Source organism: Oryctolagus cuniculus, chromosome 1 (assembly GCF_964237555.1).
Source record: "Oryctolagus cuniculus chromosome 1, mOryCun1.1, whole genome shotgun sequence".
In the NCBI taxonomy this organism is placed as follows: domain Eukaryota; kingdom Metazoa; phylum Chordata; class Mammalia; order Lagomorpha; family Leporidae; genus Oryctolagus; species Oryctolagus cuniculus.
In genome coordinates, this window is record NC_091432.1 from 59,459,839 (window position 1) to 59,473,779 (window position 13,941).

Below are 13,941 nucleotides of genomic sequence, written 5' to 3' on the forward strand. Positions count from 1 at the left end.
TGCGGAGCCCCAAGATACCCCAGCGGGCCCCTGTAGACGACATCCCCAGTCAGCAGGAAGTAGCCAGAGAGACTCATCGCCACCCCCTTTCCTATCATCAAAAGTTCGGGATGGTAGCTTTGGGACCCGCAAGGAGGGAAGGCCTGTACTTCTGGGAATGGAGAGTCCCTACCCGCGCTTCCGGAGAAAAGTCCTTGTCAAGGTCTCCACAGGTGCCTAAAGGTCAACCAATGAGGATCAGACCTGCCTCAACCTTTAACCCCCACACCCTGTATCTATAAAAGGAGCCCTCCCAATCTCTGATGCTTGACTTCCCTGGCCCCCGCTCTGTTGGGACCAGGGAACCTCGTCCAGGAGTGGGATCTCAATAAAAGCTTGTGAATTAAAAAAAAATAAAATAAAATTTGCATTAGAAGGTGGCAAAAACCCCAGAATTGACAATGCATAAAAATGAATCTTTGATGGAAAATAGGTTTTATTGTCTAGAAATATTCTTTCCTTGTACTTTTCCTCTAAAACAAAATAAAATGACATATATGGAGAACAGTCATCACTCAAATAAAAAAGAGGCAAGAATTAATGATAGTAGCCAGGGAGGACCCTAAGACAGACCTGAACCTACAGATCAAAAGTATCTTTATTTCTTAAAAAACAGGGGCCGGCACTGTGGTGCACTAGGTTAATCCTCCACCTGCAGCTCACCATTTCATATGGGTGCCGGTTTCTAGTCCCTGTTGCTCCTCTTCCAGTGCAGCTCTCTGCTGTGGCCTGGGAAGGCAGTGGAGGATGGCCCAAGTGCTTGGGCGCCTGCACCCGCATGGGAGACCAGGAGGAGGCACCTGGCTCCTGGCTTCGGATCGGCATAGCTCCAGCCATTCGGCCATTTGGGGAGTGAACCAATGGAAGGAAGACCTTTCTCTCTGTAACTCCACATCTCATATAGCTTGAAGAATATACTGAAGGAACAAGATTCCCAATTGCCCAAGTAAAATGAAAATGTAGTTTCATCTCTAGCTCCTCAGTCCGATTCCTCCTTTAGATCCCCATTTAAATGACACTATGGGACTGGCCTTTCACGTAGCTGTTAATCCCATTCCATATCAGAGTCCTGCTGCTCATGTGCAAGAACTGAATACCCAGCTGCTGCCTTTGTCTTGGCTCAGCCCAGGATGTGGTGGACATTTGAGGAGTGAACCAGAAATCTTCCATCTACTCAGTTTCTCTCCCTCTTTGCTTTTCAAATAAATATCTTTTAAAACATTCAAATATGCTAATGACACTATCTAAGGGAAACCTGCTGAACCCCAATGTTAGTTCTCAAATATTCTCAAAACTCAGTATATTTTTCATTTTACAGGATATATCACAACCTATAATTATCTTACATATTTACTTTTGAAAGAAATGTACTTGAGTGGAATACATCAGTTTCTCATTGCTTAGTGTCTAACATTCCTTGCACACAATTGTCAAATATACTTGCTGAATAAAAAACAATTATATAATTCAATACTATGCAACCTTTGAATTAAAATAACATACAACTACATGCAAAACTAAGAACATAAGTCTACAATATAGTTAGAAAAGAAATCCAGCTTCAGGGAAATACGTACACATAATCCTATCTCAGAGAACATGAACTTTATGCATCTGAAAACCTACAGGCTGTGCACTAAAACTTTAATACTGGCTATTTCTAAATACCAAGATAAGGATGTGGAGCGGGAGAATGAGCAAGTCACTTTATGTACTTTTATAATATTTGAAACCTTTAGAAGAACTTGTTTCAGTTATGTGTTGAAAAACAAAAGGTAAACACATGATAGCTGAAAGTTTTAGAAAAACAAAAACAACGATTCGTCAGCAGGGAGGAAGGGAATACTATTTCCTGAAACTAAAGCCTATCTTGAAACAGGATACGAAGATCAAAACACTGTGGTGCTGGTTCACACAGAGAGAGGACAATCAGAAAATAAGTACAGAAGTTATTTCATACTTACAGTATTTTACAAACTTCCTATGATAAGTTACTTTTGTCACAGACTACCAGAGAATGGAGAGTTAATTAGCTATCTGAGTATACATATCTACAAATATGAGAGAAAGAGCTGTCAGATTTGAAAAAAATAAATTGAAAGCCATTAGTTTTTGCTCATCCCAAAGGAATAAACTTCCTTATATTCAATCATAAGGTCATTCAATAAAGTAACTTTTATTAGTTTGTGCTTGGAATGAAGTAGAGTCTTGGTTATTATTTGAATGAGATCTTGTGAATCATTAGAAAGCAATATAGCTGGGTTAAAAGCAAAGGTTTCTCACCAAGACCAATTTTTTTTTCTACTACACTCGCACATAAACTGGAATTCAACTATGTAGCATTCAAAACAAAGTAGAGAAACTGGGACTGTGTTAAACTAAGATTGAAAAGGCTTGGTTCTAGAAATTGGATTTTGTACAGACTGGCTTGTCCATCTGCTGGAATACGATTATAGGACCATCTCTAAAGGAAGAGAATTGATGAAATAAATCAAATGATCCCTGCCAATGTAGAGTCTTTAGTCCACAAAACACAAATGTAAACTTTTTGTTCATCAGAGGATCAGCTTTTGACTAGGCATTTCCACATACTTCTCTCTTGAGGCCCTGGGTTAACAGAGAGGTCCCCAATTTGGACTTTGGCCACAGTCAGTTTTGTTGATTCTTTATTAATGATACTGAAAAAGATGGAATAGTAGAAAAAATGCTTCAAAAGTTCAAACATCTCTCAAATCTGAAAAAAAGCCTATGCACTCACCCAGCATGGGTTCCTGGTCACCTTGCATCTCTCTGGGCTCAACATCCTCTTGTTCCATAGCCGTAGCTGTCCCTGCAACAGGAACATGAGATTGACCAAAAACAAAGAGCCTTGGTGATGGTCCTGACAGGGGCCAGCATTCTCAGGGCTCCAATTCTATAACCACCTGGATTTCAGAAAACTAGAGCAAAAAGAACCTCAGACTCCATCAACTTAGCTTAAGGAAGAAGTGATATGGTACTAGTAATATTTAAATGGGGGATTGCTTATTATGCTCCCTATCCTCTAGGGCAGAGGGTTCAGCACAAGCTGAGGTTCCCTGGTCTACACTGACTTCTCAGTAATATGGTGAGGCTCAAAGGAATCCATAGCTATAGGGCCTTAAATAGGCATGAGGAATTTTAAATATCTAATATTTCATACCTCAAAATTAAAATATTGGATTGGCCTATGTCCTTTAATAAGTTTTAGCCATTAATATAAAGTAGCCATATACAGAAATGTTTAATATATTAAGATATGTTAAGTCATATTTGTGATTTCAAAATTTAGCCTAAGCTTTTTTTAATAGTTTAGGCAATGGTATGCTAGAAGAGAAGTTTTCTATTGCTCAATCTCTTTCATCATTTTGATTAGCACATGATGGATAAATTACCCCCAGTTAACGAACCAGGCTAGGTTATAGTACTCAAAACCCCCATCCCTTCAGTGTTCCACAAATGATCCAACAAGCTCTCCACATACAAGATCATGGAGAGTGTGTCCCTCAGAACAGTTTAATCCCTAACTCCATTTTACAGCTTCCTTCCTATAGGCTCCAGGATACACTTCCTTCTCACTATCCCCAGATATGTCCCTGGAATCACTCACGGTTGATCTCTGCTTTTGCTCTTTCACACAAACCCCTCAGGTTCATCTTGCCAAAGATTTTCAGCGTCACACTCCAGGCCTGCTCTCCTGGATAATATCTGTTCATCAGGTTAGCCAGATCCTCACGCTTGGCCTTCTTCACTGCCGTCCAGGGTATCAGGCAAGGCCCCGGTTCCATGGTCTCCCTTAGAAGTAACTTGAATTTATTGAATTCCTCTTTGTTTAGCTCCTCCAAATACAGCAGCAGCCCAAAATCAGAAAAGTAGGAAGATGAAGAAGCTGCCATCTTGTCTATGGATTAATATTCAGGCTCCAGTGGGGAAAAGTAATCAAAATAAGGTGGAATGAATAGGACCTATGGAAAACTAGGAGTAGAAAGTAAAATACCTTTAAAATACAGGTTTATTCAATAAACATTTGTCAAAACCCACTACTTTAGGCTTAGTATTGACCAAGGGTCCTCTATAATACATTTTCTTTTTTTTTTTATTTTTTAAAGATTTGAAAGAGTTACACAGAGAGAAGAGGTACAAAGAGAGAGAGAGAGGTCTTCCACCCGGCGGTTCACTCTCCAATTGGCCACAACAGCCTGAGCTGTGCCAATCCAAAGCTAGGAGCCAGGAGCTTCTTCTGGGTCTCCCACACAGGTGCAGGGGGCCCAAGGACTTAAGCCATCTTCTACTGCTTTCCCAGCCATAGCAGAGAGCTGGGTCAGAAGTGGATGGCCAGGATTTGAACCAGTGCCCATATGGGATGCTAGCACTGCAGGCGGTGGCCTTACTCACTATGCCACAGTGCCAGCCCCAATACATTTTCTATGATAAAACATTATTTAACATAGATACTGCACTATTTCTTCCACCTGCTCACGAGGCAGAAGAAATTACCAGCCCCACCACTTGTGAACTTAAAAAAAAATTGATCTCTCCAACCTCAGTTTAGTTTTCTTCTGCAAAGAGGGGATATCATAATCAACCTCAAAAGATCATGTCTCATTTGCTCCATACTACTATCTATGTATAACCTGACACAGTATACACTCTTACTGAGTGGTGGCAATTTTCCTCATCCCTATACTTTGCCTTACCAACATCCAACACCTGTCTAAGCCTATAAACACTATTAGTACATTCCTGCGAACATTATTTTTCATGAAGTACATGCAATTGGAATAAGCTGCCATCTATCTCTTCTTGTCATGTTGTCTCTTGTTATCAATCCATACACAACCACTGAGTCTGTTCCTAGATCACAAAATTCATTTCAGGTCTACCCCTCAATGGATGAATTCAGTGTTAAAGTTCATCCAAAACAGTATTCTCTCAGATCCTTGATATCAACTCCCATGACCTCACTGCACTTCGGCATTTCACTCTGATGCACTCACCCAGGCTTTATCAAAAACTACTCACACTCAGATTTTAAACTCTCACAATCTATTTTCTACTAATATCTCCCAGTTAATTGGGCAATTTCATTCCTTATTTCCACTTTGACACTTCAAACATTAAATCATGATCTTCTGAGACCTATGTTTTTCTCTTAGTCAACCATCTTAAGAACCTTATTCCATTTCTTAATAACAGAAGCACACCTTCCCCGCCACCTTCAAGTTTCTCACTTCTCTGCAGTTATTTGACTAAAAACAAAGTAAGTGGTACAGTTAGAACCTTAGATCTTTCTCTAACATCCTACCCTTTCCATTCTTTCATAATTCTGCCACCTAATCTTGCTAATGGGATTGGAAAAGACAGCTATGTAGGGAAAACTTACATAAGGGAGAGAGTTTATCTATTAAACAGAAGGTGAATTATCTTAAGAATTACATAGTAAATCTGGAATGTCGGGCAATTGGTGAGATACCAGTCATTTTAGAATTGTTTTTAAACTATACTCCAAGAATATTCTAGATTATAGATAAACCTTACAAAAACATGTTCCATATTTTTCCCCCAAAGGAACCAAAATGGAAACAATTTGAGGAAACTTAAAAGGAACACACTGACATTTTCTCCAGTACATACATGAGAGTAAGAGAAAATGAAGCATGGAACACATTACATTCAACCATCCAGCCTAGAAATGTACAGATATCCCTGCACATGAGCCTTTGTTTTCCTTCTTTTGCTTTCCCCTTTATAACAAAGGAAGGGATTCACTTCTTTTTCTACAGCTTGTCCCTTCACCCAAGATCGCAATCTCAGATGTTCCAAAAGTGTGTAATCTATTATTGATCTCTTTTCTGTATTCAACTTTTTCCCTGTCCTCTTAAGTTCTCCCCAGTAGTATTTAAACATGCCCAAATCAAATTTAGTCTTTCTCAAATGTTCTCTTCATATCCCTTTCATCCTCATGGTCAAAATTCTAAATCTTCTGTACTTCATATGTCACCTTTTCAACTCACTGCAGTCTATCTTTTGCTACCCCAATTTCACTGGGGTAACACATATCAATTACCACTCTGCTTCAAAACTCAACACACATTTTAGGATCAATTTCCTACCTGTAGGCAGGAATATGTCTAAGTATTAATAAAGCTAATGCATCACCCAATTTAGTTTCATTTCAACAATGGCTTCCATCTTTATATTATTTCTCCCCTTGGCTCTCATAATTCCACACTTGCTTCATTTTCTTTCTACCTTGCTAGGTGTCCCTTAGAACCAAGACCTATTTGGGTCTGAATTCTATTTGGTTTCTACAACTCTAATAAAGTAAAATGTCCTTTGGCCCCCTTCCTAAAGGTTTTATGCTGTTCTTAAAAGTTTTTTTGGTTTTGTGCTCTTATATTTTTAGAATATAAAGGAATATATACAGGAAAACAAATGTTTGGTGCTGTTTCTGTTACATAAATGCATCAATTCATTCTAAAATTTTCTGATCTAAAATGAGAACCCATAATCTAAGAGGATTTCTTTTTTTTTTTTGCCTCTCTTAAAATTTATTTTTTTGCCTTTTTTTTAAATTTATTTAATGAGCATAAATTTCCAAAGTACAGCTTATGGACCACAATAGCCTCCTCCCCCCCCGCCCCGCCCGCCCCGCCCGTGTCTTCCCTCCCATCCACAATGCTCCCCTCTCCCACTCCCTCTTCCCTTCCCCTTCACATCACAATTAATTTTCAATTATCTTTATATACAGAAGATCAATTTAGCGTATGTTAAGTAAAGATTACCACATTTTGCTCCCACACAGAAACATAAAGTTTAAAATACTATTTGAGTACTAGTTATAGCATTAATTAAACACCTAAGAGTAATTGTGTATTAATTACAGAGCTCAAGAGGATTTCAATTTACAAATTTCTTTTTATGACTTTATTACCAAAAGGCTATTTGTTCTAAATAATCAGGTAATAACTACATTTGCTGAGGACCAACCATGTATAAGTTCTCTGAAAAACTTCTCCAGTCTTCAAAGCAGTCCTCCAAATTTGGTTTTCTCCACTTTGTAGAGATACAGAAACTTGAAAATTAAGAAACAAGGGGTTGATGCTGTGGTGGAGTGGGTTAAGCTGCAGTCTGCAGCAGTGGTACCCTATATGGGCACCATTTCGAGTCCTAGTTGCTTCCTGCTAATGTGTCTGGGAAAGCAGCAGCAGAAGGCCCCAGTCCTTGAGCCCCTGCACCCACACGAGAGACCCAGATGAAGCTACTGGATTCGGCCTGGTCCAGCCCCGCCATAGCAGCCATTTAGGGAGTGAACCAATGGATGGAAGATCTCCCTCTGTTTCCCCCTCCCTCTCCCTCTCTCCCTCCTCCTTCCCCCTCCCTCTCCCTCTCTCCCTCCTCCTTCCCCCTCCCTCTCCCTCTCTCCCTCCTCCTTCCCCCTCCCTCTCCCTCTCCCCCTCCTCCTTCCCCCTCCCTCTCCCCCTCCTCCTTCCCCCTCCCTCTCCCTCTCTCCCTCCTCCTTCCCCCTCCCTCTCCCTCTCTCCCTCCTCCTTCCCCCTCCCTCTCCCTCTCTCCCTCCTCCTTCCCCCTCCCTCTCCCTCTCTCCCTCCTCCTTCCCCCTCCCTCTCCCTCTCTCCCTCATCCCCTCTCTCCTAGCCTTAGCAAAAAAAAACGCCACACAAACCCAAACTGAAGGATAAGCTACCAAATACCCGACTAGTATTTCTTAAAACCATCTAGGTCATCAAAAACAAAACTGTCACAGATCTGAGCAGACTAAGGAGACAAAATGACTAGATGTAACATGGCATCTTTGAAAGGGTCCAGGAATAAGAAAAAGAACACTTGGAAAAAATGGGTGAAATCCAAATTAAATGAAACTGAATTATCTTAATCAATTGTCTTAATTGTTAAAAATGCCACAGTAACATGTTAAAAAATAGGGGAAATTACCACATAGCTCTCTGCTAATGGCCTGGGGAAAGCAGCAAAGGATGGCCCAAGTGTTTGTGCCCCTGCCACCCACATGCAAGGCCTGTAAGAAGCTCATGGCTTCCGGCTGGCCCAGCCTTGGCTGTTTCAGCCATCTGGGAAGTTAACCAGCAGACAGAAGATCTGTCTCTCCTTATCTCTAACTCTTTCAATTAAAAAAAAAACAAAAACAAAAACAAAAAAAAAAAAACACAGAAATAAGGGAGTCCAACGAAAAACAGACAAATGGAACAAGCATGGAAGATAGATTCCCAGTCTTAAATTATTTAAAAAATTGAAAAAATGGGAAAAATCTTTGAGAGGAATTCAAGAACCCTTTCTGTAATTCTAAGAAAGGGAACTATTCAGAAATAAAATATTTTTAAAAACTAGCAATTACAACCCAAACACCAGCAGAAATGTGTAATGAAGCTGCACCAGGAGACATGCAAGCAAAATTAGAACAGCCACTTTTTGTAATTCCTAAGCACCAGACAACATACAAGAGTTCATCAATATATAACGTGGTGGGGTTGGGGGGCTGGTATTGCAGCACAGCAGGTTAACCCGCTTACAATGCCAGCATCCAGTATGAGCACCCATTCAGGTCTCAGCAGCCCCACTTCCCATCCAGCTCCCTGCTGATGTTCCTGTGAAAGCAGTTGAGGATGACCAAAATTCGTGGGCCCCTGCCACCCATGTGGGAGACCTGAATGGAGTTCCAGGCTCCTGGCTTCAGCCTCACCCAGCCCTAGCTATTGTGGCCATTTGGGAGATGAACCAGCAGATGAAAGATCACACTCTGTCTCTCCCTCTAACTCTGCCTTCTAAATAAATATCTCTATATAAATATAGAATCGATAAACAAGGTATGATCATTACATGCAATGAAGTCCTATATGTAATGAAAACGTATCTGCAGGTACATACCACTAGGATGAATCCTACAAATAATCAGGAAGTCAAAACCAATATAATGCATCGTATAAGTTCATTTTAGAAAGATCAAAACAGAGTAGGAATTTGGCAAAGTGGTTAAGATCCCACGTGGGAAGCTGCATCCTCAATCAGGGGAGTGCCTGGGTTCAAGTCCTGGCTCAGCTCCCAAGTCTAATGTGTACCCTGGGAGGCAGCAGGTGATGGCTCAAGTCGTTAGGTTCCTGCCATGCACGTACGAGACCTGGATTGAATTCCTGGATCAGCTCAGATATGGATGTTGTGGACATTCAGGGAGGAAACCAGTGGAGATTTCTGTCAGTTTCCCCACCCCACCCCCCCTTTTTTTTTGATAGGCAGAGTTAGACAGTGAGAGAGAGAGAGAGAGAGAAAGGTCTTTCTTTGCCGTTGGTTCACTCTCCAATGGCCACTGCGGCTGGCGCGCTGCGCTGATCCGAAGGCAGGAGCCAGGTTATTTCTCCTGGTCTCCCATGCGGGTGCAGGGCCCAAGTACTTGGGCCATCCTCCACTGCACTCCCTGGCCACAGCAGAGAGCTGGCCTGGAAGAGGGGCAACCGGAACAGAATCCGGCACCCCGACCGGGACTAGAACCCGGTGTGCAGGCGGCGCTAGGCAGAGGATTAGCCTGTTGAACCGCGGCGCCGGCCAGTTCCCCGCCTTTCAAGAAGGTCGAAACAGAAAAAATGAAATTATTTGGTACTTTTATGGATGCATGCATTTTAAAAATGGGCTTCAGGTAAGGAAGTTAATGTACAGGCCAGTTTAGTGTTAACTTGATGGGAAGTGGGGTTAGGTGAGCAGTTGTCAGAGCAAGTGTTTTCCCCTGCAGTTCTTAGGTGCTGTTAATGGTCTATTCTTCAATCCAGTGATGGTTTACACGAGTGATCTATCCAATAATCATTCACTAAGCTGCACACTTACGATTAAAACACTCTTGTATAGGAGTTATATTTCACACTCTAATATGGTTTTAAAAAGGTTCATTCACTAGAAAGGCAGGAAATAGAATACTACTAAAGCAAATTTACTTTAAATGTCTTTCAATAGAGAAAAAACGAAAAAGGCTAACAAGTATCTCAGAAAAGTTTCAAACTTAAGGCCATACCAAACCAGGAAGTATCACTGATCAATGACCGAAATAGCAAAAGTAAGCTTTTAAAAATCAATACCATTTGATAAAAAGAGTGAAGTCTTATTAGTATACAGTTGCTACACATTTTGCAAAGCTGCATGTCCACAAATATCAAGAACTTTAAAACCACACATGACTTTTCAGTCAGTACCTTCATCTTTCAGAAATTATCCAAAGGAGAGAATCCCAAATACATAAAGTTGTGTGCATAAAGGTGTTTACTTCAGATAACAAATTGCCAAATATAATTATGTTTAATGAAGTAAATGCATAAAAAATGGCATATACTTGATTTCTCAATCATTAAAATGGCCTAGTCATGCAGCCGACTCCACTTTGTGGAGAACTAAAGGCATGTGACAGAACAGGAGGATTACAACTAAGGAATTAAAATCTCTGCAGAGGAAACAAGAAAATAAAACAATCAGGACAGGTGATTTTTGAGTTTAGGACAATTTGTGACAACTTTCTTTAATGAGAATGTTTTTTTTTATTCCCATTTAAGGAACAAGATGTAAAAAGGCAATATCCATCTTCAAGCCCAAGAGATAAATTAACACCTGCCAACTGCTCTTAAATTGGCAGATGGGCCCCCATTAGTAGCGCCTTATAGACAGAGCAGTTTTAGGTCACTGCTGGGGGTGGCAATGATAAAGCATTGCTGTTGCCACTATGGGGTTAAAGGGTGACCGACAAAGGGAACAGCATGACCTGTTATTTCTGTAAGTTTGCTAGGAAAAGGAGAACAGCACCTGGGAGCGTGGAGCACAGGGACTGCAACGTTTTAGGCAGCTTCCTTCGTTTTCAGCAGGGAAAGCGGCTCCGCCCAGAGGGAGGAAAACCCGCGGAGTACAGGTGTGGGATTAAAAGAGGAACACCTGCTCCAGAATGGAAGGCGTGGGCCTGAATTCATCAGGGATGATAAAGGTGGGGCGTCTCATACCACTTTAAGATTTATTATTTATTTATTTACTTCAAAGAGTTACACTGAGAGGGAGAGAGAGAGGGATCTTCCACCAGCTGTTTCACTCTCCAGATGGGCGCAATGGTCAGGGCTGAGTCAGACCGAAGCCAGGAGTCTCGTTTGAGGCTCCCATATGGGCACCAGGGCCCAAGCACTCGGACCATGTCCCGCTGCTTTTCCCAGGTCATTAGCAGGGAGCTGGATCGATAGCGGATCAGCTAGGACAGGAGCTGGTGCACATTTGGGTTGGGTCATCTCAGGCTGCCGGCTTTACCCGCTGCTCCACAACGCCGGCCCCTCTCACACCACTTTACCTCAGCAAAGTTCAGAAGCAAGCTTTGTACCCCAGCGCTAGGCCATTGAGTTTTTAATGGAAAGTTACTGGCTATCCACGTGTGCACGTGTAGACTACTGTCCACCTCCCCCCCACACACACCGTGACCATGGAAAGTCACTCCCCACACACACCCTGTCACTGCCCGCGCCCACACCCCAAACCCGAAAACCGCCGACATTCTAGACCCCCGGCGTCCGCATCCCCTTCCTGTCCTTCGGCACAGTATGGACTCAACCCGGAGCCTTTCTTTTAGAGCAGGCAAAACACACACGCAGAGTAGGGTGACCCCATACCTTGGGTTTCGGTGGGCGTCGCTGACGAAGGTGAAATCCCAGCGCTCAAAATCGGGAAGGGAAGCTTCAACGGGCACTTGCTGCTTGATGAGAGAAGCGCACCTTTGGGCTTATAACCCCTCCCCTCCCTGCAAACCAGAGCCTACAGCTGTGAGGGCCTCCCGGGTGGTTGGCCCCACAGCCCCACTGCGAGTCTCCTTCCCATTGGCTGGCCAGGTGCAGGGCGCTGCTCCCACGCCTTTCCCGAGAAGATACATTGTTCAACATGGGATCCCCTGCACTCAGCACACCTGCCAGGCACACAGGCCCCTTCGTTCCTGATGAACAGTCACATGTTAAAGTCTTAGAATGAGCTTTTCCCATCCTGGCTGACTCCCAGCAGACAGAATCCCTTTATTCATCCAATCAGTCCAATAATCCATGCCATTATTGTTCACCACCGCCGTGCCTGGCAGGTTTCTGGGCCCCCTCTGGCAGTGAACAAAACATCCAGTCTCCTTCCACTATGCCTCGCTCTTAGGAAGCTTACCTGCTACCTAAGGCGGGCAGATAATCAGCTGTGGAGTATCAGGTGGTAATCGTTGCTATGATGAAAAATAGGGCCTTGGAACTTAGTGCGGGGGCAGAAGGGTGAGCGATGGGTCCTCTTTCTCTGAGTGGAGAGGGAAGGCACTGCTAAGGTGACATGTGCAGGAAGTGAGGGTGTGAGCCATGTGGGTATCTGGGAGAGAGACTTCCTGGAGGAGAAAATAAGGCCTCTAAGTCATTGTTCTAATCTCCATGTTTCTAGGAGCCACTATTCTTCGGTTTTAGGAGAAACCAGCAGACAGCTATAGGCAAGGAAGCCAAGAGTTCATTCAGGCGGCCATTTCTTAGACTCATCCCCCCATCCACAATCTTCAACAGAGATTCCTCTTATGACATGAGAAGAGCAGTTCACCTTTTCTTTTAATGTGAAAAAGCCCCGACTATTCCCTGTATTCACCAACCTTGGCACTAAGAAGACATCATCAGTGTGTCTGGGAGCAAAAGGTGGTAAAGATTAGTGTTATTAATTAGCAATCTGTTGTTTGAAACGAAATCCCAGGTTCCATTTCCCTCTCAAAATAAGTTTAAAAATGCACAAAGTGCAGGAGACTGTTACACCTTTCATAACCTCCAATAAAAAATAATTTAGTCTCAATGCCTATTATTTTAAAAATGAGATTATAAATTAAATACCATTATGTGCCAGGAATGCTGAAAGGTAAATTACATGGATTATTCACACCATTCCTTAACAACCATGACTAATATTCATTCTATGGGTTGGAATATTGGGTCACTGTGTATTTAGGATACTTAACTGCTAGCTACCACTGTTTAATTACACTGAAATTTTCATCTTATGGATGAGAGCACTGAGGTTAAATAGCTTTCCAATGGCAGCTGGTGGATAACAAAACAGCAGGTTTTAAAGACTGCTGTTTGTCAGACAAAAAAGCCCATTGTTTTTTCTTTTACTTTTTATTTAGTCAAAAAACAGATGAGAGAGAGAAATGAGGATGAGCACTTCCATCCGCTGGTTCACTCCCTAAATGCCTCCAAACTGGGAGCGAGTCAGACCAAAGCCAGAAGCCTGGAACTCAATGCCGGTGTGCACTCAACTATGTAAAGCCACCATCACCTGCTGCTCTCAGGATGTATTAGCAGGAAGCTGGAATCAGGAGTGGAGCCAGGACTGAAACCCAGGCAGGCCAATATGGGATGGAGGCATTCCAAGAAGCATTTTCACCCCTGAGGGAAACGCTGCCCCGGAACTCAAGTCTTTAAAGTCTATGCCACATTGTCATAAAGCCAGGGAGGGGTCTATGGCCGATGATTTTGAAAATGCCTCTGGAATTTTGAGAAATTCAGGTGTTGATAGGGTAGTGGGGTCCAGGCAGATAAGCTTTGGGTCACCCACTTCTTTTAGACTTTTAACTGTAAACATATAGCTAACATAGAGGGTATTTCCTATATGACATGACGGTTTTAAGCATTTTAACTACACTAACTCACTTAGTTCTAATAAGCCAGAGGCATAATCGTTGTTATTATGCCTATTCATAATATACTAATTAAGCTGACAAAAAAGTTAAGCAATTCAGCCAGGATCACATAGAACCTTTGATGGGGTCGTCATTAAAAAGAGAGGGGCTTCCATGTGCTTAAAACCCACGTTTGAGGAAGGACGGCTTGAAGAGGCGAA

The 13,941-nt window shown here is 42.4% G+C and overlaps 1 protein-coding gene across 1 annotated transcript in view; it reads right to left on the reverse strand.

The window, feature by feature from the left end:
• Window positions 1-13,735, reverse strand: part of NLRP14 (NLR family pyrin domain containing 14) — a 42,124-nt gene extending 28,389 nt beyond the window's left edge. Inside the window, exons 1-3 of the mRNA XM_051823535.2 lie at window positions 11,712-13,735; window positions 3,668-4,032; window positions 2,798-2,869 (exon numbers count right to left, since the gene is read on the reverse strand). Coding sequence (XP_051679495.2) covers window positions 2,798-2,869; window positions 3,668-3,953 — 358 coding nt within the window. The 5' untranslated portion in view covers window positions 3,954-4,032; window positions 11,712-13,735. The remainder of the gene's footprint in view (window positions 1-2,797; window positions 2,870-3,667; window positions 4,033-11,711) is intronic.
• Between the last annotated feature and the right edge of the window lie 206 nt (window positions 13,736-13,941).